Raw genomic sequence first — 26,681 nt, 5'->3', positions numbered from 1 at the left:
GTGCAAGGCACATGGAATCTTAGTTCCCCAACTGTGGATGGAGCCTGTGTCCCTGGCATTGGAAGCGTGGCGTCCCAACCACTGGGCCACCAGGGAAGTCTCCATTCTTCTAATTAAAAAAAAAAAAAGCCTTCCCAGTTATCTTAATATACAGCCTGAATTCAGAACTACATTAGATTTTGTTGTTCATGTTGTCTGCATATATATGAGTGCTGTGCTGTGCTTAGTTGCTCAGTCATACCCAACTTTTTGAGACCCCATGGACTGTAGCCCACCAGGCTCCTGTGTCCATGAGATTCTCCAGGCAAGAAGTGGGTAGCTATGCCTCCTCAAGGGGATCTTCGCAACCCAGGGATTGAACCAGGGTCTCCTGCATTGCAGGTGGAGTCTTTATCAGCTGAGCTACTAGGGAACCCATATATATATATATATGAATACATATGTATTATATATTTTATTCAGGTTCACCCCAAACTCTTTTGGCAACGGCAGATGGCAGTAGTGATGGACTCTTACATTTGCAGGCTCCAAAGTAATCCAGCTGCAGTTGGTGCCCCTTTTTCGTCCTCTCCATTCTGCACTTAGTAGCAAAGAGATGACAGGAGCTGGCATAGGTCTGATTGTCAGTGCCACAAACCTAGGAAAGATAAGCACAAGAAAAACCTCAAGTTGACGAATGTTCATTGGGAAAATACTCTGCTCTTTAAAGGCTGTTTAACCAACTACTGAGCCAAAAATGTGGTCAGTTAGGGGATGCTATTAAAACCGTAACTATCCCATCTGACGCCCAAAATCAACTAACTTATACCCATGGTGATGATAATTTAGCTGATAAACGCAGAATAAAAATTGCAGATGATTCCAAGGATAGAATGAGTTTTAAAATGAATTCTACATAAATGCCATTATTATTTGAAGGCACAGTTGAAATTCTTTGATTTTGTTGGTATTTGTTTCTCTTGGCTATTATTTAAATATCAGATGATAACCGGGACATTTACTTCTTTTTAAACTTAATTTTTAAATTTTTGACTGTGCTGAGTCTTCATTGCTGCATATGGGCTTCCTCTAGTTGCACGGCGGAGGCTGCTCTCTAGTTGCAGTGGAAGGGCTTCTCACCATGGTGGCTTCTCTTGTTGATGAGTTTAGTTGCTCTATGGCATGGGCATGAGGGATCTTCCCCGTTCAGGGATTGAACCTGTGTCCCCTGCATTGCCAGGTGAATTCTTAACCACTGGACTGCCAGGGAAGTCCCTACATTTTTTTTTTAAACAAAAATTTCAATTGCAAATTACTTCCATTCAAATCAAATCACCCAATTGTTTGATGTTCCTTAAAGACCATTTTGTAAAATACTTACTTGGTCAAGGAGTTTTGTAGGAGGACAAGATGCTGGATCTTGGCAGACACAGTGGGGTTTTCCATGTTGATCAGCCTTGCAGATGTGTCCTCTTTTGCACTGGAAGCTCAGGCAAGAATCTAACAGAAAAATTTGGACAGGAAACATGGACAAAGCTAAATTGAGTACATAAACTCAGATTCACCCAGATAGTTCCATTTTCATGGGTAAGAGAAAATTTGGGGAAACATTAGAAATTAAAAAAATTTTTTTATTAGAGGAGTATAATGATTTTACAATGTTGTGTTAGTTTCTGCTGTACAACAAAGTGAATCAGCTGCATGCTACATATATCTCCTCCCTTGTAATGAATGTGTTGGTTTTCAAGTGGGACTCTCTGGTATGAGGCTATTTTACACAATACGCTAGATTTCTGTACAGTTTGGATTGGGGATTTAAAAAGAACAAACAGTTCTTCTTGGCCAGCCTGTAATGGTCATAGTCTGACACCTATAGTGCCAGGCTGTGCAAATTGGTCAAAAGGTAAATAAGCCACGAGAATTTTATTGGTTGAAATTTAAAATTTTGTGATTGGGGTGTGAGACTGAGATTGAAAGTGTTAGTCACTCAGTTGTGTACGACTCTTTGTGACCCTGTGAACTGTACTTCACTGGAGTCCTCTGTCTATGGAATTCTCCAGCAGGAATACTGGAGTGGGTAGCTATTCTGTTCTCCAGGGGATCTTCCTGACCCAGAGATCAAACCCAGGTCTTCTACATTGCAGGCTGATTCTTTACCATCTGAGCCACCAGGGAAACTCAAAGATTGATATTGCTGCTAAGTTACTTCAGTTGTGTCCGACTCTGTGCGACCCCATAGACGGCAGCCCACCAGGCTTCCCCGTCTCTGGGATTCTCCAGGCAAGAACACTGGAGTGGGTTGCCATGTCCTTCTCCAATGCATGAAAGTGAAAAGTGAAAGTGAAGTCGCTCGGCCGTGTCCGACTCTTAGCGACCCCATGGACCGCAGCCCACCAGGCTCCTCTGTCCATGGGATTTTCCAGGCAAGAGTACTGGAGTGGGGTGCCATCGCCTTCTCCGAAGATTGATATTAGATCTTAATTAAATATGGAATCTAAATTCTTAAGTTATGGGTTTGAGTGTAAATAAGGCAGAATTAATGCTTTTTCAAAGCAAAACGATTTTGAGAAAAAGAATTCTACCAGTAATATTGCAACTGGACTTCCAGTTTGTAAACACAGTTAACCATAGTTGTCTATCAGATATGCACAGGAGAATGTTAGCAATTTATGGGAGTATTTCCTAGGGGAGGAATTGGGAGAGGAAAAATTCTGATGAAGAGGTGGGGATAGCCCAGCATGGCCCGTTCCATCTCTCCCCTGATACAGTCACAGACAGTGGGCTTAGCCCATTCTCACCGACACTGTGCAGCCTCGTGTTGTCTTCAGTTGAACTCTCATCTTCTTTCGGTGAGCTCTCTGCTTTCTTGGCCTGTATAATAACAAAAGCAGAAGTGGAATTATGTTTAGAGGAAAGCTGTGCCATTATTTATAGTTTCACTGTGCATCCCTTCACAGATCTTTTCATACCTCAATCATTTTATTTTACTTCAATTATTATTAAAAATTTTTTTTCTTGGCCACACTGCATGGCATATGAGATCTTACTTCTCTGACCAGGAATGGAACGCATGCCCCTTGCATTGGCAGCACAGAGTGTTAACCACTGGACACCCGGGAAGTCCCTATCCCAATCATTTTAGATCTCAGAGGGAGACACGAGCCACAGGGGTAGAAAGAGACAGTAGCCCTTTGAAAACAGGATTTGTTATCTCTATTAACTGGGCTCAGTGGTGTATGTCTGGGTTTACCCAGTAAAAGTTGGAACCAACACCAGAAGCAAAGTTGGAACCTCCCTGTTTGGTTTGGGAAGACAGTAGAAATGTGGTATTACCATGCAATCCTCTTAAGACACGATTACATCAGTAATCTCTATGAAGCTGTTGGGAAAAGTTTTTTAGCAGGTTTCTCAAATGTAAGAAAACTCTTACCTTAGAATGGCAGCAGAGTTCTCAGGAATCAAAATGACTGTCCACCTTGCCTACCAAAAAGCTATATCAGGTTCTTCTGGTGGGTTCCTGCCAGGGTTTTGCTTGAAAGCTCCAAATGATTAAACAACCAAATAACAATGTGTTTCTTCCTTTCCCCCACCCTGTTGCTGTTCCCTGATTATCATTTTGGTGCATGTCTGCTGAATAAAGTTGTGGCTGAAGTCTTTGTTCGTTGCCTATAAGCTGAGTCAACAAACATTGCTGGATCTATTATGTTAGAGGCATTTTGCAAGATATTGGTGATTCAGCCTGACTGAGCTGGTGTCTGCTCTCAAGGCAAGAAAGCAGCCGTTGTCACAGCTCCCAGCCTCATATCTGTTAGAATTTACCTTTCTAGTTAGCACCAGGAACTTTCTGCTGCCAGTATCTGCGTCCTGGTGCCTGGAAAACCATGATACTCTAGAAGGCCTTCTCAAGGATAGATCAGAAATACTTGGAAATTGACACCTCTCCTAGTAGCTCTCAGCTTATGTAAAAGCCATAGCTCCTTCACTCTCCAAATTCGATAATTCAGAGAAACCTGCATTACATGGTTTTACCGATGTATCACTGATTACCGTCCTTTTCTTTCCTGAATCCCTTCTCCACTCCTCTTTGTCCCTGTACCTCTCAAACACACTGCACTAAAATCCAGGGTCTGCTTCTAGGGGAACCCATATAAAACAGGTATTTTCAGGCTAACGATGGAGATGCAGAGAAAAATACATAATTATCAAATATTTTACTAAGGTACTGAGAGATAAGCACAAGAGATTGCAAGAACACAGAGAAAGGTCATGGCTATTTTTTTGTTGTTGATAAAGCTAACCGCTTTATCAGACAAGCATCATTGAAAATAATCTCACCCGTTGGTTTTCTACAGGTTCACTGGAATATACGTTCTCATTCTCTAGTGCCTTTTCTATTTGCTCCTCATATTCCATGTGATAGTAAATGGACTGAGCTCTTTCATTCTTCAGGAACTCCTCACTTGGGGTGAAGTCGTCCTCACTTGCATCGTATCTGGGCCCATCATCGCTGTCATCCTTAGCCTCATGATTTATGGCCACGTCGTTAACACCATCAGTAGGCTCCACCAATAGAGGTTCAGAAAGGGTCTTTTTATCCATCTCCTCATGGTTGCTGATAACTTCAGGGCCAGGCTTTCCTTCTTGGCTCTGCCATTCTGTATCTTGACTGGGCTTGTCGATTTTTGATGCAGTTTCTTCTTCCGTTTCTGCATTGGTGTTTTCCTCTTCTTGTTCTCGGCTACCCTGTTCAAGTTCCTCTTTCTGCATCTTGCTTTCTTGAGTTGGTTGATAGGACTCTTCCAAAACAGCATCTGATTGGGTACTGTCTTCTTCCTGCTTGTTGTTAGAAGGCTCGTTGGGAAGCTCTGTCTCCCTTTCTTCTTCATCGTTGTGGGTACCCACTTCACCTGGCTCTTTCTCTCCTTCCTCTTCTCCATTTGTGTCCTGATCTTGGTTTCCTTGATCACTTAGGTCTTGACTGTTCAACTGAGGATGGGAGTCATCTACAGGTTGTTCTTGGTTTTCCTCTGTCTTTGTGATGCTTTCTTGTTGGTTAGAATCTACAATGGAACTAACATCATGAGCAAGGAAGCTCTCTGGGAGTTTCTCCTTTTGAGGTTCACTCATGTCTTCTTTTAGGTCCAATGTGCCTTCAGTTGGTGAATACTCCAAATTCTCAGTTAAGTCACTTTCAGTTTTCTCTTGGTCCTGTAATCCCAGATTTTGCTTGTAACTCTCTTTCTGATCTGCTGACTGATCATGGTTTTCCTCCTTTGACTTTAGCAATGAAGATTTTTCAGGCTGAAAAGAAAAAAGTTTATTCTTGAAACAAATGATAATGTTAATCTACATCATATTTGCAATTCATAAGCAACACTGAATAGTCATTATTCTTTTTCTTCAAACAATGTCTTATAAACTTATTTATGATGTTTTTCACATTCAACAACTACGAGTTTAACCTGAATTTGAATTTTGTGAAATATAAGAATTATGTACCACTTCAGCCCAAGAAGTAAAACTCATTAATCCTCACAATTCTTTTAGAGATTGGAAGCAGTTGATATGATCATTATCTTTTTTTAAAAAAGTTTTCATTTTATATTGGCGTACAGCCAATGAACAATGTTGGGATAGTTTCAGGTGGACAGCAAAGGGACTCAGTCATACATATACATGTATTTCTATGATCATCACCTTAAAAAAATTAAACTTAGAGTGAATAAGGTAGTCTGTTTAACCATGCTTTAAAATTGAGGCCTTTGGAGACTTAAAAAATTGTCCTAGTACATCTGTATTCCTTTTACCGTATGTTGGGAATGGTCTTCTATGGATGTTGCAGTTTCCTTTTCATTTTCTGCATCTTCAACCTCTACAAGAGGGATTGCAGTGTGCTCAGATGTTTCAGCCTCTTGGAAGAAACTCAAGGAGTCAGCAGTTGGGTTGGAATGATCAGATAGGAACCTTGCTTGTGTCTGAAAAAAAAATTAAAAACTGACTTGTGTTATTCATGCCTAGATGTTAATGCTTACAATTTCTAGTTATTTTTTCTTGTCATCATTGTTAGTGGTAATATATTTCATTTGTAATCAGCAAAAAGATACTCTCTAGAATTTTTAAAGATATAAGCAAATAGTCAGAATATAATCTTAAGTGATAACAAAATCCCAGTCATGATTAAAGAAGTTATATTGCAGAGACTAGGGGAAAATAGGGCACAATGATCTCAAGAATAGCAACTTTTGACTTTTGGAATTATTTTGAAATTATTTCCAAAATCATTTTTTGGAATTATTTCAAACTTTTACAAAGCATTTAAACTTCACGATTTTGAAAACTCTTTAGCATAAAGTCAGATTGAAGTCAGATTAATCATAGGTTATCATTGCATTGAACATTTTCTTAAGTTAATTTACAAGTGCTCACTGATAATTAGCAGAAAAAGTTATAAGTCCTTTATTCTGTATTTAAATATATTTCCTAACACTATCAGTCTTGTATCCATTGAGAAATCATGTATAATAGTAAAAAATAATTGAATCTTGAACTAATTAATAAACTATATGAAACAGGACACCAGGCCTAGTAGGGTTGAATAGCTATTGAATATTGTTTCCTCTAGAGGAATGGTTCTATTTCTAGCAAGATTGGAGGCATAGATGAAGAGGTGGGCAGTGAGGCTTGATGGGAAAGTCAAACAACTGGACGTAGAGCCAAGAGACCTTGCTTCAAGTTTCGACTGTGCTATTTACTGTCTGTCGGTGGTTTGACAAATTGTTCATCTCTACTTTCTCATCTCTAAAGGTGCAAGGAGAAGAAATATCAAGATAAGGCTAAGTATATAACACATTTTCTGTATTTTAAAGGGATAATCCAAGTGAAATATTACTATAGCCAGTAGTAATATCCTACAGTGGTAATAATATGAACTGTCTGGTATCTTAGGCAGGTATTTATCACAGATTTTTGTTAGAGAGATATTGTGGACACTCAGATGTCAGGCAGGTCCAGCTGTAGGTATAAAACTCAGATTTTATTTGCATTGACTCGTATACTCCATTAGCAAGTCCTGTATTGTTGATTGTATAATATAAAGAAATATATAGTGTATGAGGTTTTTTAAGATGTGGCTTCCTCTCTTGCTTATTCTCTTTTCAACTAAAAGGAATGACCATATTTGAATAAAGTATCCAGAGAAACTTTTTTAAGAAGATCTTTTATGTGGACCAGTTTTTAAAGTCTCTACTAAATTTGTTACAATGTTGCTTCTGTTTTGTGTTTTGGTTTTTTGGCCGCAAGGTATGTGAGTTCTTAGCACCCTGACCAGAAATTGAGCCTGTACCCCCTGCAGTGGAAGGCAAAGTCTTAAACGCGTGGTGCTGGTGATTTAGTTGCAAAGTCGTGTCCAACTCTTGCGACCCCGTGGACTGTAGCCCACCAGGCCCCTCTGTCCGTGGGGTTTTCTCAGGCAAGAATACTGGAGTGGTTGCCATTCCCTTTTCCAGGGGATCTTCCAGACCATGGGATCAAACCCAGGTCTCCTGCATTGCAGGCGGATTCTTTACTGATTGAGCCACCAGGGAAGACCCCTCCAGAAAAGCCCTCAGAGGAATGTGGAGAAAGAACGGTGGCCAGTTCGGCCTGATGGATGACGTAGTGGCTGGGGATCTTGGCTTTGCGGAGAGTTGCTCCCCTGGTCTGTGTCCTGCCTCCCCCACGCCCCCTCAGCAAGCTGGAAGAAATGCATGAAAAACACGACCGCTTATCTTTCAGGAATTTTCAAAGGCAAAATTCTGTTTCATCATTCTGTCCATGTGTACATTTGTAACAACATACCCTCTGGAAATCCGTGTGGAATCTCCTAACCATACAGAACCCACTGATTTCTGGAGAATTCAGGCAGGTGGGAAAAATGATACAATAGTTTTCATAGGTACATCATTTGAAAAGATACTTTGCTTTTTGCCAATGGACCGAATCTGCATTAAAACACGTTTTCCTAATAGGGCAACATGTGGAATATGTCTGTAGACAGGCGTGCCATTCAAACATTCAGTTCAAAGACACTTCTGATGCCTGTTTACATTTGTGGCGACAGCAAGGCAAGGGCAATAAAACAATGGTTCTGTGGGAACTTCCCTCTATGCTGAAAATAGTGCTTCCACTTCTGTAATTTCAGAGGACAGTGTATAATTCCAGCTGGAGTAGCTCCTTGCTACTTAAGCACGGTTCTCAGGGGTGGTCACAAATTCTGTTTTCTAAGAACTATTGGTCTGGGTGGCATGATGTTTATCCCTGCCGACACAGATGGCAACCAGAAGCTATCCAAAAAGCAAGGACAGAATCTTGGATGCAATAGACAGGGAGGGAAGGGGCAAGAGATAAAGTGCTTCACCTGTTTTAAGAAGGTTGATTCCTTCATTTGGTAAAAAGGGAAAAAAGGCACAAATCCCTTAGTTTGACTAAGGATGATATAGATAGATCTCTTGGGAGATAGCCAAATGATCAGCCAAGCTATAATCAAACGAAGAAACAAAGACAGCTTTCAGATATTTTGAGGCTGCTGACACAGTCTCAAACGATCTGCTTTCTGTGTGGCTGATTTATTACAGGGTGAATGCTGGGGCCAGTATATCTGGGTGTGAAGAAAAGAATGTTTTAGTCCTGTCTGCTTTCAGCATGCTTGCTTGGACATATCTCCAAGGATAAATTAGGATCTGATTAATTTATATCATTTTCCTGTGCCTAACCTCTTGGTTCCTGTTTTTATTGTAGACTCAGAATTTCTCAGTCAGGATGTATTGATCTTGCAGAAAATACTACTGAAGAGTGGGTATTTGCTCCAAGATTTCTCAAACTGATTTCTTAGATTTCTCATATTAGTATGGTGAACTTCCATAGGAGAATTTATTTCTTCCTTTTCTCTTTGGTATTTGGTTAATAGACTGTTAGCAAACAGTTTCACTTATATTTATATTTGTAGAGACTGATAGTTCTTGAAGAAATTTATTTTGAGAAAGTGTCTTATTTCATTTTTACTAGTCATTCATTCCCTGCATGGGAAAAATAAAATGATTAAAATTAAAAAAGAATTTTAAACTATTATATAAGAACACTTATTTACTTATTTATTTTTTGGTTGGGGCTGTCCTTGATCTGGAGAAGGCAATGGCACCCCACTCCAGTACTCTTGCCTGGAAAATCCCATGGATGGAGGAGCCTGGTGGGCCACAGTCCATGGGATTGCTAAGAGTCAGACACGACTGAGCGACTTCACTTTCACTTCACACTTTTATGCACTGGAGAAAGAAATGGCAACCCACTCCAGTGTTCTTGCCTGGAGAATCCCAGGGATGGGGGAGCCTGGTGGGCTGCCATCTATGGGGTGGCACAGAGTCGGACACGACTGAAGCGACTTAGCAGCAGAAGCAGCAGTCCTTGATCTGTTTATTTCTTACCAGTTTAGGGCTTTATAAAATCAAGTGATATGATTAACACATTCCTAAGTAAATAGCACAAGCTCAAGAACATTTTTTTTTTTTAATGCAGGATTCCTAAACTGAATGTCAGGAGGGAGAGAACTGAGTAACAACAGAGGAAAGGACAGTTACCGGAATAGCACCTGCAGCTCCCAAAATGCATAGGAAAAAAACCACAGTCTTCATTGTTCTAGACCTGTAAATCAAGAAGATAATTAACAGTCATGGGTAAAAGTTTCTTTGTAAGAAGTTAAAAGATATTCTTCTTAACAAATCCTGAGCTTGATACTGTCCTTTGTGTTTAAAGGCACTTGTCTTTGTGGATTAACGTGTCTGAAAAGACAGATTCATGACAGTTTTTACCCAGTGGTGCCCCAGTGAGACCGCTCCTGGATTTTTTGGCCCAGCTGTGTTTGGCAGAACTTGTCTCTGTTGGTGACTGCGCTTCCTTAATTGGAGGCGTGTGCAGATCTTAGGTCTGAAGGTTTGTAAGTGTTCACAATGAATGTAAAAGTCACAAAGTAAAGTAATATAGTGTGTTAGGTTTGGATTCAACAAACTGCTTCTTGGTATTGGAGAAACTCACGCATTCAGTGCAGAGTTTTAGAAATGCGAGATGACTGTCTTAGATGATTTTCTTACAGTCATAGTTTTATATATAAACGCATCCCTAGAGCTTAAATAATACTTTGATGTTTTAAGGAAAGGGAGCAGTTTCTTCTGTTAGTTACTCATATTTTAAAATAAATGCTTAAGTGAGTATTTAAAAATGTATTAATATTAAACATTATCCAACTGATTTAATACTATATCAGCTATCACTTCACACACACACACATGCACACAACATACATGTACACATATACACAATATTCTTCTCCCTTTTCCCCCTCTTCCTAAAGTAACTGTATCACAATTCCTGTTTAAATCATTATTTAACATTATGACAATGTAAATATTCTTCACAACTGAGCCAAATAGTAATTTCTTGTGTTGAATCATTTTTAAATTTCTTTTCTTGAACAATATTTTGCTTCTGTCTGGATCTAGAAACTGACTCCCTTTTAAAAATAATTTCTCATGTACCCATCACTTACTCTTCCCAAATTTTCAAAGGCAGCTAAAGCTATTAAAATCTTAATCTAGAGTTTTAATATTCACACACTCATTCCGTCAGTATTTATTAAATTTATGGAACTCTAGTCATCTCACATGCTAGTAGAGTAATGCTCAAAATTCTGTAAGCCAGGCTTTAGCAGTACATGAACCATGAACTTCCAGATGTTCAAGCTGGTTTTAGAAAAGGCAGAGGAACCAGAGATCAAATTGCCAACATCTGCTGGATCATCAAAAAAGCAAGAGAGTTCCAGAAAAACATCTATTTCTGCTTTATTGACTATGCCAAAGCCTTTGACTGTGTGGATCACAATAAATTGTGGAAAATTCTGAAAGAGATGGGATTACCAGACCACCTGATCTGCCTCTTGAGAAACCTATATGCAGGTCAGGAAGCAACAGTTAGAACTGGACATGGAACAACAGACTGGTTCCAAATAGGAAAAGGAGTATGTCAAGGCTGTATATTGTCACCCTGCTTATTTAACTTATATGCAGAGTACATCATGAGAAACGCTGGGCTAGAAGAAGCACAAGGTGGAATCAAGATTGCCGGGAGAAATATCAATAACCTCAGATATGCAGATGACACCACCCTTATGGCAGAAAGTGAAGAAGAACTAAAAAGCCTCTTGATGAAAGTGAAAGAGGAGAGTAAAAGAGTTGGCTTAAAGCTGAACATTCAGAAAACGAAGATCATGGCATCTGGCTCCATCACTTCATGGGAAATAGATGGGGAAACAGTGGAAACAGTGTCAGACTTTATTTTGGGGGGCTCCCAAATCACTGCAGATGGTGATTGCAGCCATGAAATTAAAAGATGCTTACTCCATGGGAGGAAAGTTATGACCAACCTAGATAGCATATTCAAAAGCAGAGACATCACTTTGCCAACAAAGGTCTGTCTACTCAAGGCTATAGTTTTTCCAGTGGTCATGTATGTGAAGAAAGCTGAACGCCAAAGAATTGATGCTTTTGAAGTGTGGTGTTGGAGAAGACTCTTGAGAGGCCCTTGGACTGCAAGGAGATCCAACCAGTCCATTCTGAAGGAGATTAGTCCTGGGTGTTCATTGGAAGGACTGATGCTGAAGCTGAAACTCCAATACTTTGGCCACCTCATGCGAAGAGTTGACTCATTGGAAAAGACCCTGATGCTGGGAGGGATTGGGGGCAGGAGGAGAAGGGGACGACAGAGGATGAGATGGCTGGATGGTATCACTGACTCGATGGACACGAGTCTGAGTGAACTCCGGGAGTTGGTGATGGACAGGGAGGCCTGGCGTGCTGCGATTCATGGGGTCACAAAGAGTCAGACACAACTGAGTAACTGAACTGAACTGAATCATTTATGTTTTAGATCAGCATATTATTTTTCTACTGTTTTAGAAAACTGTTAAAATATAAAATAGTATAGTTTAGCACAGGGTGTCTTTATCTTGGCACAATTAACATCTGGGGCGGGATAATTCTTAGTGGTGGAGGCTGTCCTGTGAGTTGTAGGATGTTTGTAGCATTGCTGACTTCTTCTACCCACCACATGTCAGTGGCAAGTCCCCTAAGCCCCACACGTTATGACAATCAACAGTATTTCTAGACATTGCCAAGTCACCCTGGAGGGCAAACTCACCTGATTTGGAACTACTGGCTTAGTAGAAGGAACATGGTGCTTTGGGATTAGAAACACATATGGTTGAACGTGAACCCACACTTGCCATCCATGGAATCTTTGGCAAATTACTTAACCCTCTGAGCCTCAGATTCCTCATCTGAAAATGGGGATAACACCTGTGATGGTTAATTTTATTTTATTTAAAAATTTTTTTATTTTGTATTGTTATATATCCAATTAACAATGTTGTGACAAATTTCAGGTGGACAGCAAAGGGACTCGGCCATATACATACATGTATTCATTCTTCCCCAAACTCTCTTCCATCCACACTGCCACATGACACTGAGCAGAGTTCCCGGTGCTATACAGTAGGTCTTTGTTGGCTATGTGATGGTTAATTTTATGTGGCCACTTGACTGGCCTGTGGGATGCCCAGGTGTCTGGTTAAACATTATTTCTAGGTGCATCTGTGAATGTGTTTCTGAAGAGATTAGCGTTTGACTCAGTCAACTGCATAAAGCTGATTGCCTTTTAGTGTGGGTGGACTTCATCCAATCTGGTGAGGACCTGCATAGAACAAAACATTGGAATAAGTGAGAATTTGCTCCCTCAGCCTCACCGTTTGAGCGGGAACACTGGTCTGGATGGATGCTCTCTGGATGGAACATATACTCATCAGTGTCCCTGGTGCTCAGGCCTTCAGACTAGAGCTGCAGAGTTAACTGGAATCACCATGCTTACTGGGTCTCCAGCTTGCAAAGGCAAATCACAGAACTTTACCAGTGTCTATAATTGAATGAGCCAATTTCTTACACTCAATCATTCTCTCTGTCTGTACACATAAACATATATATCCGCCCCCTCAACCCTGGAGAACCCTAGTACAACACCTAATTCAGTTCTGTGACGATTATCGGTGGGAGGTGGGAGGGAGGCTCAATGGGGAGGGGACTGTGTATGCCTATGGCTGACTCATGTTGAAGTATGTCAGAAACCAACACAGTATTGTGATTATCCTTCAATTAAAAAGAAAGAAAAGAAGAAGAAATAGTATTTGTAAAAATGCCTGATGCCTAAGAAGTGCTCGATTCATCTTTTTGCTTTTTTCCTTTTCTGTTAAAGTCAAATAGCAGTTCTTGGACAACAGTGTAGAGCCTCAGAAAATAATATAATCTAAGTTTTGCCATGAGGTCAGAAGAATTTTCCAGTGGAACATATAAAGTCCTTTTGCCCACACATTGACCAAAGCTCCCTTTAACTCCAGGAGTCTTTCCTACGTTCATCACAAGTAACGATGGAATTGGGCTAAGAGACTGTTAACCACTCTTCTTTAAAATGGTAACAACACAAAAGCAGAATCAATCAGCAAAAATATTGTGGGTTTTAAGGCTAATTTCCATCTGATTTTAGTTTTAATAGCACTGCTGCTAAGTTGCTTCAGTCGTGTCCAACTCTGTGAGACCCCGTAGACAGCAGCCCACCAGGCTCCTCTGCCCCTGGGATTCTCCAGGCAAGAACACTGGAGTGGGCTGCCATTCAATAGCACTATGTATAGGTAATTACATTTGAGAACATATTTCCCTTTGATTTGATCACAGGATCTCACAAATTCCCTTCACTTTCTCAAATCTAATGAAACCAAATGAGTAAAAAAGAAATATGTGTCCAGTTGGCCAGAGCCTGCATTACTCAATCACTCTTTTATCCATTTATTGAGCACTTACTAGACTCTGCCTAAGCACAGGGCCACCTTGTTCCTGTCTGAAGAGTTACAAAGGAGGGAATCAAGTAAATCGATGATTTAGTATAATGTGATGAGTGTGTACATAATGCAGTGGAAATACAGATAAGAAGCATTTACAATTAGGTAGTTATAATGCTAACATTGTTTTCCCAGGTGTCGCTAAGTGGTAAAGACCCCACCTGCCAATGCAAGAGACATAAGAGACACGGGTTTGATCCCTGGGTTGGGGAGATCCCCCGGAGAAGGAAATGGCACCCGACTCCAGTATTCTTGCCTGGAGAATCCCATGGACAGAGGAGCCTGGCAAGCTATAGAGTCAGACAAGACTAAAGTGACTTAGCACACACACACACACACACACACTGCTAACATTTACTGAGTCTTAAGGGCTTAAATTTTAGGTACCGTTCTAAGGGTTTTGCACATACTAACTCTTTGACTCTTTTAAATAATTCTACCAGCTAACACTTGATTTTCATCATTTTATTAGTAAGGAAATTAAGGGTAAGTAATGTGTTCAAGGTTACTCAGCTAAGTGGCAGAACCAATGTTTGAGACCTAGGAATTTGCTTTTGTGTCTGTGTTCTTAACCATTACACTCTACTGCTCCTGTATAGAAAAGGCTTTTAGAAGAGGAAGTTTTTGAACTGAGATTTGGAAAACCAGTCAGTACTCGTTAGCTGTATGAAAGACAGAAGGGCAATGTGAGGATGCAAACAGCGTGGGTGACGGTCCAGAGTCGTAAGACAGTCTATGTTTGTGTTCCTAGGGTGTTAGTGGGTGAAGCAGAGGGAGAGAAGGCTCCAAACAAGGCAAGTCTTTGTGTGTTAAACTAGGAATTTTAAATTCCAGCTGAAAAACTATGGGGCCTCAATGACTGATTGTAAGTGGGGGAGTGATATAATCACATCTGAATGTTAGAAAGGATCCTTGGTACAATGATGTGTGGGACAGATGAGTAGAAAGACTTACCAGGAGGAAATTGCAATATCAAGATGAGAGATGGTCAGAGCCTTAAATTTTGCCTCTGGTCTTCAGAATGGAAAACAAAGAGACAGATCCAGCTTGTCCTGGTTCATGAAAGCCAGTTGCTAACTTTCCAGGAATTTTGTGAGCTGGCTATTAAACAAAGCCATCATTGAAAATTAAATTATATACACATAATTTAATTATGTTAAAACAAAAGAAATACTCAAAAGTCACCCCTTTATACTTATTTTTACTACTTTACCACTTATTCTCTTAAGGTATTTATGCCTGTTGTATCTGTAGGTGGAAATACTATATAATGTGTGGTAATGCACTTCTCTTCCCAAGTCTGTTTAGTGATGTCACATTAGTAGCTTGAAATCAACCAGGGCAGGAGGATTACACCGTGGAAATCTTCAAATGCTACCTAATTCCACCATCTCCCTGCAAAAGCTGGTTGTTAAACATTTGCTGGTATACTGGTGGATAGTTTTGAGAAATATTTAAAGGCAGAACTGCTAAGTCGCTTCAGTCGTGTCCGACTCTGTGCGACCCCATAGACGGCAGCCCACCAGGCCCCACCGTCCCTGGGATTCTCCAGGCAAGAACACTGGAGTGGTTTGCCATTTCCTTCTCCAATGCATGAAAGTGAAAAGTGAAAGTGAAGTTGCTCAGTCGTGTCCGACTTTTAGCGACCCCATGGACTGCAGCCTACCAGGCTCCTCCGTCCATGGATTTTCCAGGCAAGAGTACTGGAGTGGGGTGCCATTGCCTTCTCCAAAAGACAGAACAGGTAGGACTTAATGACAAATTGTATACTGTGGAAAGAAGAGAAGGAAGAGGGTTGGGATATTATATTTCTAATTTGGGCCACTGGGTACATAGTAGTGTTAATACTAAGATAAGGGATTATAAGAGTGTTAGAAGAAAGGTGATGAATTAGTTTTGAACTTGTTGAATTTGAGTAGAGATATACTTAGATAAGCAGCTTCCCTGGTGGCTCAGATGGTAAAGGGATTGCCTGCCACAATGTGGGAGACCTGGGTTTCAGGCCCTGGAGAAGGGAATGGTTACCCACTCCAGTATTCTTGCCTGGAGAATTCCATGGACAGAGGAGCCTGGTGGGCTACAGTCTATGGGGCTGCAAAGAGTCAGACACGATTGAGCAACTGAGACTTCCACATACTTAGATAAACGGGTCTGGAAGTAAGCATGAAAAGCTTACTTTTCATACATTGAATAGAACAGAGGGCAGGAGCCAGCACCCTGGTTAGTGTAGATCATTAGGTGCTGTTGGAGGATGGGAAGACGAAAGATACAAACGATGAGAGACAGGAGAGTCACGTAAGGAAAAGAAAATGTTGAATGTTAGTGAGAGGTCAGAGTAAACACGGCTAAGGATTATCCTTGCCTTTGGAAATGCAGAGGTTAGTGGAGAGTTGAAGAAGAGTAGGTGGTTTTGGTGCGATAGTGTCCGTGGAGGCCAGTCTTCAGTAACTGGGGAGTAAATAGACTGCAGTGGAGTGAAGACAGTGAGTGTAGACCACTCTTAAGATGGTTGGCTGGGAGGGACTTTCCTAGTGGCTAAGATTCTGCTCCCAATGCAGGGGGCCGGGGTTTGATCTCTGGTCAGGTAACTAGATCCCACATGCCTCACCTAAGAGTTCACATCCCACAACTAAAGATCCTGTGTGCCACAAAAAAGACTGAAGATCCCACATATCACAACTAAGACTCAGTGCAGCCAAATCAATCAATAATAATAATAATAATAAAAAGATAGCTGGCTATGAAAGGAAGGAGAGTAAGATGATAGCTAGAGGGGAACGTGCAGTCACAGGAAATGTTTATTTGTATTCTAATATGCTGATCCATATCTCATGTGGCACTAATGGTAAAGAACCCGCCTGCCAATGCAAGAGACATAAAAGATGCGGGTTTGATCCCTGGGTCAGGAAGATCCCCTGGAGGAGGGCATGGCAACCCATTCCAGTATTCTTGCCTGGAGATCCCGTGGAAAACGGAGCCTGGAATGCTACAGTCCATGGGGTCAAAAGAGTCGGACATGACTGAGTGACTAATGCTTTCATGCTCATCCACGGGCTTCCCGGGTAGCGCTAGTAGTAAAGAACCCGCCTGCCAATGCAGGAGATGTAAGAGACACAGGTTTGATCCCTGGGTCAGGAAGATCCCCTGGAGAAGGGCATGGCTACCCACTCCAGTATTCTTGTCTGGAGAATCCCATGGATGGAGGAGATTGGTGGGCTACAGTCCATGGGGTCACAAAGAGTCAGACACCTACGTGGTCATCCAAGCATTTTCTCTGTGGAGGGGAAGGCATAAGTAATGAATGAGAAGGTAGATGGGAAGATAGGAGGTATGGTAAACACCATGACCTCCAGTGAACCACACCTCCTGGGTTACATACACTGCGACTTTGCCCCTGGCCATGTGACTACCTTGGTCAATGAGACATCAGCCAGTATGATGACAGCAGAGGCCTGGGAAGCACTTACACGGTGGGATTTGTCGTCCTGTGGAAGCCATCTGCCATGATGTAAAAAAGCCTGGACTGGAGGCCAGTCCAGACTGCTGACCGGTAAGTGGCCGCATGAAAAAGAACCTGGGGGATGAGAGCCTGTGGGAGGTTCAGCCCCAGCAGAGCTCCCAGCTGGCTGAAGCCTCCTGAGTGACTCCAGACAAAGTCAACAGAGGAACGATACCCAGGTGAGCTCAGGACGGATTGCGGAGTTGTGTAAATGAGGGGATTGGGTTGAAGCCATTTGATTTTGCGGTGGATTGTTATGCAGTAGTAGATAATGAAAATGGGGGAAAAACAGAGAAGCTGCCTCAGTCATTGGGAAGGCAGTATTGCTCAGTGATTAAAAGCATAGGCTCTGAAAGGGGACTTTCTGAGCTTTAGTACTTAATTTGTTTAATCTTGGGTAAATTATTCAGCTTTTTTGAAGCCTCAGTTCTTTATCTGTAAAGTGATGATGGAGATTAAGTAAGATGATAAAATGTCAGTAAGCTCTTGATACATATTTGCTCAGTAATGACAGAGGATAAGATAGTTGGATGGCATCACTGACTCAATGGACATGAATTTGGGTGAACTCCGGGAGTTGGTGATGGACAAGGAGGCCTGGTGTGCTGCAGTCCATGGGGTCACAAAGAGTTGGACACGACTGAGCGACTGAACTGAACTGAAGCCTTTGATACTATTTAGAAGAGGAGAGATTCTTTGTTCTTCCAGACAAAAGGGAGGAAAGCTTAATTGTAGGGATCTGTTGAGGTGAGACCCCTAGAAATATCAGTTCATTAAGTTGGATGTATTTAAACCTTCCTCACATTTATATAGCATTTCATAGCATGTAAAATATTTTCTTGCATACTGTCTCATTTTATCCAATAAGGAAAGGAGAAGAGATAACATTTAACTATAAAGAAACAGAAGCTTGGGAATTCCCTGGCGGTCCAATGGTTAGGACTCTGCACTTCCACTTCAGGGGGCATGGTTTCCATCATTGGTTGGGAAACTAACATCCCACATGCAGCATGGTATGACCAAAAAAAAAAAAAAGAAAAGAAACAGAAGCTTGAATTACCTAACTTATTTGGCTATATATATCCCTGGTGTCTCAAATGGTAAAGAATCTGCCTGCAATTCTGGAGACCCGGGTTCAATCCCTGGGTCAGCAAGATTCCCTGGAGAAGGGAATGGCAACCCACTCCAGTATTCTTGTCTGGAGAATACCAAGGACAGAGGAACCTGGTGGGCTGCAGTCCATGGGGTCACAAAGAATCGGACATGACTGTGTGACTGAGCACACATGTAAAGGCTTAAGTGGTGAGTAAGGACCAGAACATGGCACTCTGGACTCCAAGTCCAGGGTTCTCACATGGTTTCACAGAACAGGCTGCAGAATAGAAATCCAAAGTCTGGCTTTGGGCCCTGGCTCTGCCAAGTACTAAATACTACTTTGAGCAAATTATTGAAACTCGCCAAACTTCATCTACAGAATGGGAATTACAAATCCAATGTCAAAGGGCACCATTGAGGCGGGGAAGCTCTTTGTAAACTCGAAACATACATGTGTAAAACAGTATTATTTCTATTGCTCTGTCTGGTGCTTGTCAACAAGATTATCATTATAGGGACCACTTCCCTGACATCCATGGGCTGAGTCCATGCTCTCAATACAGAGGGCCTGGTTTAATCCATGGTTGGGGAACTAAGATCTCGTATGTCTCAACTAAGTCCCAGAGCCACAGCTACGGAGTTCATGCCCTGCAACAAAAGTCCAGTAAGAGAAAAAAAAAAATCCCATAATAATAGTATCATTATAGCCATTATGTCTTATATTTAGAGTGAAAGTGAAAGTCACTCAAGTAGTATCTGACTCTTTGAGACCCCATGGACTATACAGTCCATGTAATTCTCCAGGCCAGAATACTGAAGTGGGTAGCTATTCCCTTCTCCAGGGGATCTTCCCAACCCAGGGATCAAACCCAGGTCTCCCACATTGTGGGCGGATTCTTTACCAGTTGAGCCACAAAGGAAGCCCAAGAATACTGGAGTGGGTAGCCTATCCCTTCTCCAGGGAATTTTTCCAACCCAGAAATCAAACTGAGGTCTCCAACATTGCAGGTGGATTCTTTACCAGCTGAGCTATCAGGGAAGCCTTATATTTAGTGTGGTACAAGAGAAATCAGCCTTCAGTGTTCCTTACTTTTTCTCCTCCCTCTTTTCAAGTCTTCTTCCCCTTGTGGATTTCAAGCTGCCCAGGAGTCCTAATTCCAGAATATGTTCACATTTAGTTCTCTCAGTAAAACCAAATCACTTGCCTTATATTCCACACATTTAAATTCTAGTTTTGCACATACATCTAATCCATAGGTAGGAGATAAAATTTGCAAGTTAGTGTCTTTCTAGTCTTAGTTAAGAGCTATTTTCACATTTGCCTTATCTCAAATGAACTATAGAATGCTGAGAATCTTGGCATAGCTGTGGAGAAGACATATGAAGACAGGATGAGTTTGTTGTATGAGCTTCAGTGGTCAGCTGTGCAGGCTTTGGGGGAGTCAACCCCAACCTTTCTTGCATGGTCCCTGATTCTTTACTGTGTCCCAGGATGGAACTATTTTTTAGGGGTCTCATGTTTATTTCCACATGAAATTAAAAACAAAATTTAAAGGAAGACTATGGTTATGTCATTTAGAATGATCCAAGCAGGAAAGCACCTTAAGTTTTAATTGTAAAGCAGATGCCTGTGTTGTATTTTTAAAGACAGAGCTTTGTGGAATAGTCCAGTATCTAGAAAGGACTTCCCTAGTGGCTCAGATGGTAAAGTGTCTGCCTACAATGTGGGAGACCTGGGTTTGATCCCTGGGTTGGGAAGATCCTCTGGAGAAGGCAATGGCAACCCACTCCAGTACTCTTGCTTGGAAAATCCCATGGATGGAGAAGGCTGGTAGGCTATGGTCCATGGGGTTGCAAAGAGTTGGACACGACTAAGCGACTTCACTTCACTTCACCAGTATCTAGAAGGCAAAAGGCCTCGAGTTCCCCTGCTGTGTTCCTCTTTGTCCTTCAGACTCGTCGCGGGGCATTTTTGTCTCGCTGAGCTAATTGTATTTGCGACATACTGATCAAAAATAATTTCACAGCCTTTTGCTTCTTATTTTAAGAACTGAACAAATGTACTGATTTGTGTAAATAAGACAGAGTGGAGAACTTTTCTGGGAAATGAGAAATTTTTTAAAACAACTGTAAGACTGGAGACTACAGAAGGTTTAATGAGCTGATGCTTGCAAAATACTTTGAAAATGAAACCTATGATGTTCTTGCTAAGTATGATGAATACCATTTATTCCTGGGTAAGTAAAAAGTCATATATTTTGAGACATTCAAATTTGGTGTGCACTCTACAGAATACAAATTGTAATTTTTGCAGAAAGAGCAAATAAAACTCTGTATAAAAAATGCAGAAGTGAGAAAAAATTTTGAATATAGAGTTATTCTTGAAGACTTAAATAATCAGTGTTTATATGAAATTAGATAAATGTTATTTTGCCCAAATGTATGAAATTATTCAAAGGCAGCAGCATAGCTGAAAGTAAGGAGCCCTGGAATTTAAGCATAGTATGGAATTGGAAGATCTAAGTCTAGACCTGAACTATATAAATTTTTAAAAACATTTATTTATTTTTTTGGCTGTGCTGGGTCTTAGTTGAGACATGTGGGATCTAGTTCCCTGACCAGGGATTGAACCTGGGACCCCAGCATTGGGAGAGCAGTGTCTTAGCCACTGGACCACTATGAAAGTCCCCTGACCTGAACTATATACTTTTTACTAGGCAAGAGACTTTGGTCAAGTCACTGTCTTCTTCATCTACAAACCAGGAAAAACAATAGTAGTTTTCCTATTTAACTCTTAGGGTTGTTTTGAGACTCAAATGTGATCAAATAGGCATTTGACAATTTTACTAACTATAAAAATGAAAAAAGATATCATTTCATTGAAATATTCATAAGGATAAAGATGGCTTAATAACTGTAATAAGTAATAATTCACAGAAGCTTTAATTCATCCTTTTACTTGGAGTTCTTAAATTATTATCATTATTTTTTCTTGGCTGTGCCACCTGACTTGCAGGACCTTAGCTTTCCAACCAAGGATTGAACTTAGGCTCTTTGCAGTGAAACATGGAGTCCTAATCTCTGCACCACCAGGGAATTCCCTTAAGTTATTATTTTCTTCCCTTTGTCCCATTTTTTCCCACCGTGGGAATACAGAGGTTACAGATGAGAGATGGTAGGGAAATTCAAGGAGAGCCTTTTTCATCTCTTAGAAACAAAGTGTCTTATTACCAAATTTGTAAGAGAACTCATCTGGGGTTTTACAAGATGGCTACTAGACTCTGTTTTACAGCTTTTTTGCAGAAGCCCAGGATTTGCAATTTCAAATGCCTGGAGGTCTTCTCAGAGAAGGCAATGGCACCCCACTCCAGTACTCTTGCCTGGAAAATCCCATGGATGGAGGAGCCTGGTGGGCTGCAGTCCATGGGGTCACTAAGAGTCGGACATGACTGAGAGACTTCACTTTCACTTTTCACTTTCCACTTTCCTGCATTGGAGAAGGAAATGGCAACCCACTCCACTATTCTTGCCTGGAGAATCCCAGGGACAGCGGAGCCTGGTGGGCTGCTGTCTATGGGGTCGCACAGAGTCAGACACGACTGAAGTGGCTTAGCAGTTAGCAGGAGGTCTTCTACTGGCTGGCTCATAGGCCACCAGAACAAGTATACATATGAAACATTGATATGGCAGAAACAGGTCTTCCATTAAAAACTAAATACCCACCAATGTCAACTCTATTCTAATTCATGTGAGTAGTTGTCTTGAGACAATTTCTAACATTTTTCATTTAATATGTATAAACATATGGTGTAGTAAAGATGACTGTAAATTTTTTTGCTGCATCTTCCATTGAGAAGTGAAGTCAAATTCTCCTTGCCTTGAATCTGGACTGGCTTTAGTGACTTACTTGACCAAATGATTGAGGTGGAAGTGATGTCCTAGGACTTTGGAGGTTAGCTCATAAGAAGCCTTGGAATTTTGGCCTGAATCTCTCAGAACGTTTTGCTTTGGGAGTTCCAAACCATTTTGTAAGAGACTGTCACCCTACTGTAGACACTGTTCAACGATCCCTGCTGACCCTGGCTTTGAAAGCTTGCAAAGGCACAGTGTGTCTGAGTGGAGCCACTATGGACCCTGCAGAGCGGCTCACCTGCCAACTCAGTATCCCTGAGTGACCTGCCTAGACTCCTGACCCACAAAATCTTGAGAAATTGTGCAATAAGTGTTATTTGAAAGTCACAGTTTGTAAGCAGCAATGAAGAATTGGCATGGGCATTAAATATCTTGAGTGAAATATTCTTTAGAAGTAGAATCACTTATATTCATCAGTGTATTATTTTATTGGAAAAATAGGTTCTCATCCTTGGCTGGTTAATATAGTAACTGATGCAATGGCTTATCTTTTTTGAGATTTTACTATGTGCCAGGTGCTATCGTAAATATTTCACCCATGCATCATTCATGTATTCCCACTTGTCACCTCACTTCTGCTTCATAGAGTATCCATCCATCCACCCATCCATTCAAGGAGAGCTTCCTGCACATCTTTCTGACCACTGTGCCCAGCTGTGACTGAGGAGCATGGAAGCCAAAGGATGCAAGAATTTCCAAAGGGGCGGCTTTGACATTCTCAAGAATCTCTCTCTTTCTAGCTCAGGAGAAATTAGTACATTCTTTCCATCCTGTAATGTGTAATTGAGGGATTACTTCAACTATATTTAGAGGATTCCCCACAGGCTTATCTTAGGCAAGACTGTGCAATAACCCTGTTCTGACATCTCTTCATCATTCCTTTCAGAGTTCCCTATCTTACTGTGCCACCCAGCACTCACTAATTTCGTGTGTGCCTGCTCAGCCACAAAGTTGTGTCTGACTCTGCGACCCCATGGACTGTAGCCTGCTAGGTTCCTCTCTCCATGGGATTTTCCAGGCAAGAATACTGGAGTGGATTGTCACTTCTTCCTCCAGGGGATGTCCCAACCCAAGGATTGAACCTGCATCTCCTGCATTGGCAGGTGGATTCTTGAAACATGGAGCAACCTCGGTCTCATTTCACAGATTCGTATGGGATGGACCCTTGGAGGCAGTGCTCTGTTTCCCTCCTGAGGCATTTGACAGTCCTCTGGAAAATCGCCACCCCTCCCTGCCCTGGGATATAGGGAAGAAATGACTTGGGCCGTATTTATTTTTCTTTCCTCTAATCATATTCTGATATTTGTCAATTTCCTCTTTCTCTGTGAATGTGGGGGTTTCTCAGACTTACATTTATTCATTCCTCTCCCTTTTCTTGCATATCCTTTGAGGCACAGACTTCTGAGTATGGTCAGAGGTGGATGTGCCACAAAGCCAAGAAGCTCAAATTCTAGGGCTCCCTACTTGTGCAGGCTTCTTACAAAACCCTATGCCTACTTTCGATTTTTCTATTTTTAAAAAAGAAGGGCCCACACGTTGTGTCAACTTCTGGTTCACAAGTTCTGAATCCACTCCTGAGTATGGCTCACCTGAAGGCCTGTGGCACTTGTCAATTACAGAATTAATATCTAAGTGATTTGCTTCCTAGGGCTAGTAGCATGATGAGTCACCTTTCAAAGCCAACCTAGCCCCTGAAGTGATCAGTTACATTAGTCCTATTCTTTGCCTGCCTTTAGTTCCTCTCTCAACCCCCTAATTTATTTTGTTCTCAACCTCCTTGGAATGTCTTTTCTCTCAACGCCAGGTTCTTAGCTTTCTCCTTTGACTGCTCTTATTTGAATTTTCCTTATTAGTTAAACTCTACCAGCACATAAAACCTCTTTGGATTCAATGGAAATTGTCTCTACTCTTTTGTTAACAGAGTAAGTCGGTTGTTGAGTTCAGCTAGTTGGGAAAAGAATTTCAAGTGTTTTCGGCTCCGTGAATGTACCAAGACTCATTCACTGGGGTTGTTCTTTTCCAGGATTAAGAAAAACAGCAAGTCATACCTAAGAACAGTTCCAAGTAACCTCATTCTCATGGTGTTGGGGAACAATGATGGGCTTTGAGGAGTAGTTTTGAGAACTGCTAATGAAAGCACTCACTCCAAGCAGAAGTCCCTTCAGAATTCAGTTCATGGTCGCAGTGGCTTGTCACGTGGCCAACATGCTGAATCAGAGAACAACTGCCCACCCCAGTGGTGCTACGTTACTCCTTATCTGCCTTCTGTGAAAGCCGCAGATACAATAAACCCTAATGGATTTCGTGGCTGGGGTTTGGGGAGTTCTTTGAAAATAGGGTGAAAACCCTAGGCTTATTCATGCTGACAGAGGGGATGTTCTAGAAAATTCTTTCAAGCAAGGAGAAGACACAGCTGGTCTACAGCTGTGCATTCTGCTTTTCCCACATTGGGAAGAAATTTTGTTCTTCTGAACATCCACACATCTTAGATTCATTCCACACCCACTCTCCAGCGTTCTTCGTCCTGAGCTGCCCCAGGGCCTGTGTGAACTGCATCAGCAGGTTTTCTTGCATGATAGTTTCTGTTGGGTTCAGCCAGTGGGGTGCATTGTCAGGAGAGATTGGAGGGAAGGAGGAGAGTAAATCAGGGAATATATATTTTCAGCATCCTCTTGGTGACTATGTCCCTCACCTGAAGATCAGTGTCCCTCTCCACACAGCATTTTCTGAGTTCAAAAAGTCTTCCTCTCCCTGCTTCATACAAGTTTAGCTCTTACTAGTCTATTCCTACAACCCCTGTGACTTCGCTATGCTCTGCTCACTCCTTAGTAAATCACCCCTTAATTTCACTCTTCTCAAATTCCCTGGATCTGCTGAAAAATCTCACGGGCAGAGGAACCTGAAAGGCTACAGTCCACGGGGTCGCAGAGAGTCAGACACGACTGAAACACACTCAAGTCCACAAATTCAGTTTTCCTTCCTGGATCCATCATTTCCTTTCTAGGACTTTAAACCACACAGTCTTTGATTCGAATTTAGGATTCATGGGTTTAAATATAATTCAGATCCACTGCCAACAAAACTTCCTCCTGCTCCCCTGTCCTGCCCTGTTTCAAGTCTTTCTATAGTAGCTACAAGGACACACTCAGAATCCTAGAGTTGGTATACAGATTATTAGGATGAAGACATTTGAAATTCAACAGAAGCAAAAAGAAACCTTCTCAGAGCTTCCCTTGCTTAACTAAAAACAGAAAATTTGAGAAGTGAGAACTGTCATATAAATTCCCTCTTCAGTGTGGCTTCTACTCCCAGAAGAGAGACCGAGTGAATCTACCATAAGATCTACTCCCCTTCAAGGGAGTTCTATGACTCTGAAGGAGGCCAAAAAACCACTTGTATCTTTATAGACAAGTATCACAAACTCTTATCTCATTTGTTCTAAAAACTATTTGTCTTTCCTAAAGAAACCTTTTTGCTTTTCCAATGGAAGCTGTTTCTCTCCCTTTTCTTTCTCCCACTGTGTTAGGTAGGTAAGCCTTTAACAGCTTAAGGAAAAAGCAGAGACATTACTTTACCAACAAAGGTCTGTCAAAGCTATGGTCTTTCTAGTAGTCATGTATGGATGTGAGAGTTGGACTATAAAGAAGGCTGAATGCCCAAGAATTGATGCTTTTGAACTGTGGTGCTAGAGAAGACTCTTGGGAGTCCCTTGGACTGCAAGGAGATCCAACCAGTCCATCCTAAAGGTGATCAGTCCTGAGTGTTCATTGGAAGGACTGATGCTGAAACTGAAGCTCCAATACTTTGGCCACCTGATGCGAAGAACTGACTCATTAGCAACGACCCTGATGCTGGGAAAGATTGAAGGCAGGAGGAGAAGGGGACGACAGAGGATGAGATGGTTGGATGTCATCACTGACTCAATGGACATGAGTCTGAGTAAATTCTGGGAGTTGGTGATGGACAGGGAAGGCTGGTGTGCTGCAATCCATGGGGTTGCAAAGAGTTGTACTCGACTGAGTGACTGAACTGAACCTTTGTTGGCTTTTCTATATGTGGGAATAACCCTTTTGTCCTATTAATCTGTATTTGGTCAGTTTAATTTGCAGACCCAATTACTTAACATAAGAGGGTGAGGAAAAAGTTTTTCCTCCCTTATATCTTAGCAAGTGCACATATTTCTCTTTAAATGGAACATATCAGTCCTTATTTTTGGAGACAATAAAA

The 26,681-nt window shown here is 41.5% G+C and overlaps 1 protein-coding gene across 1 annotated transcript in view; it reads right to left on the bottom strand.

The window, feature by feature from the left end:
- The window catches only part of SPARCL1 (SPARC like 1), a 53,130-nt gene that overhangs the window by 12,740 nt on the left and 13,709 nt on the right, over nucleotides 1-26,681 (bottom strand). Inside the window, exons 2-7 of the mRNA XM_006045961.4 lie at nucleotides 9,591-9,654; nucleotides 5,787-5,954; nucleotides 4,315-5,280; nucleotides 2,778-2,850; nucleotides 1,361-1,479; nucleotides 517-637 (exon numbers count right to left, since the gene is read on the bottom strand). Coding sequence (XP_006046023.3) covers nucleotides 517-637; nucleotides 1,361-1,479; nucleotides 2,778-2,850; nucleotides 4,315-5,280; nucleotides 5,787-5,954; nucleotides 9,591-9,644 — 1,501 coding nt within the window. The 5' untranslated portion in view covers nucleotides 9,645-9,654. The remainder of the gene's footprint in view (nucleotides 1-516; nucleotides 638-1,360; nucleotides 1,480-2,777; nucleotides 2,851-4,314; nucleotides 5,281-5,786; nucleotides 5,955-9,590; nucleotides 9,655-26,681) is intronic.

This window comes from Bubalus bubalis, chromosome 7 (assembly GCF_019923935.1).
Source record: "Bubalus bubalis isolate 160015118507 breed Murrah chromosome 7, NDDB_SH_1, whole genome shotgun sequence".
In the NCBI taxonomy this organism is placed as follows: Eukaryota; Metazoa; Chordata; class Mammalia; order Artiodactyla; family Bovidae; genus Bubalus; species Bubalus bubalis.
The sequence above is the reverse complement of the archived record's forward strand: the minus strand, read 5'-3'. Positions and strand labels throughout refer to the sequence as shown.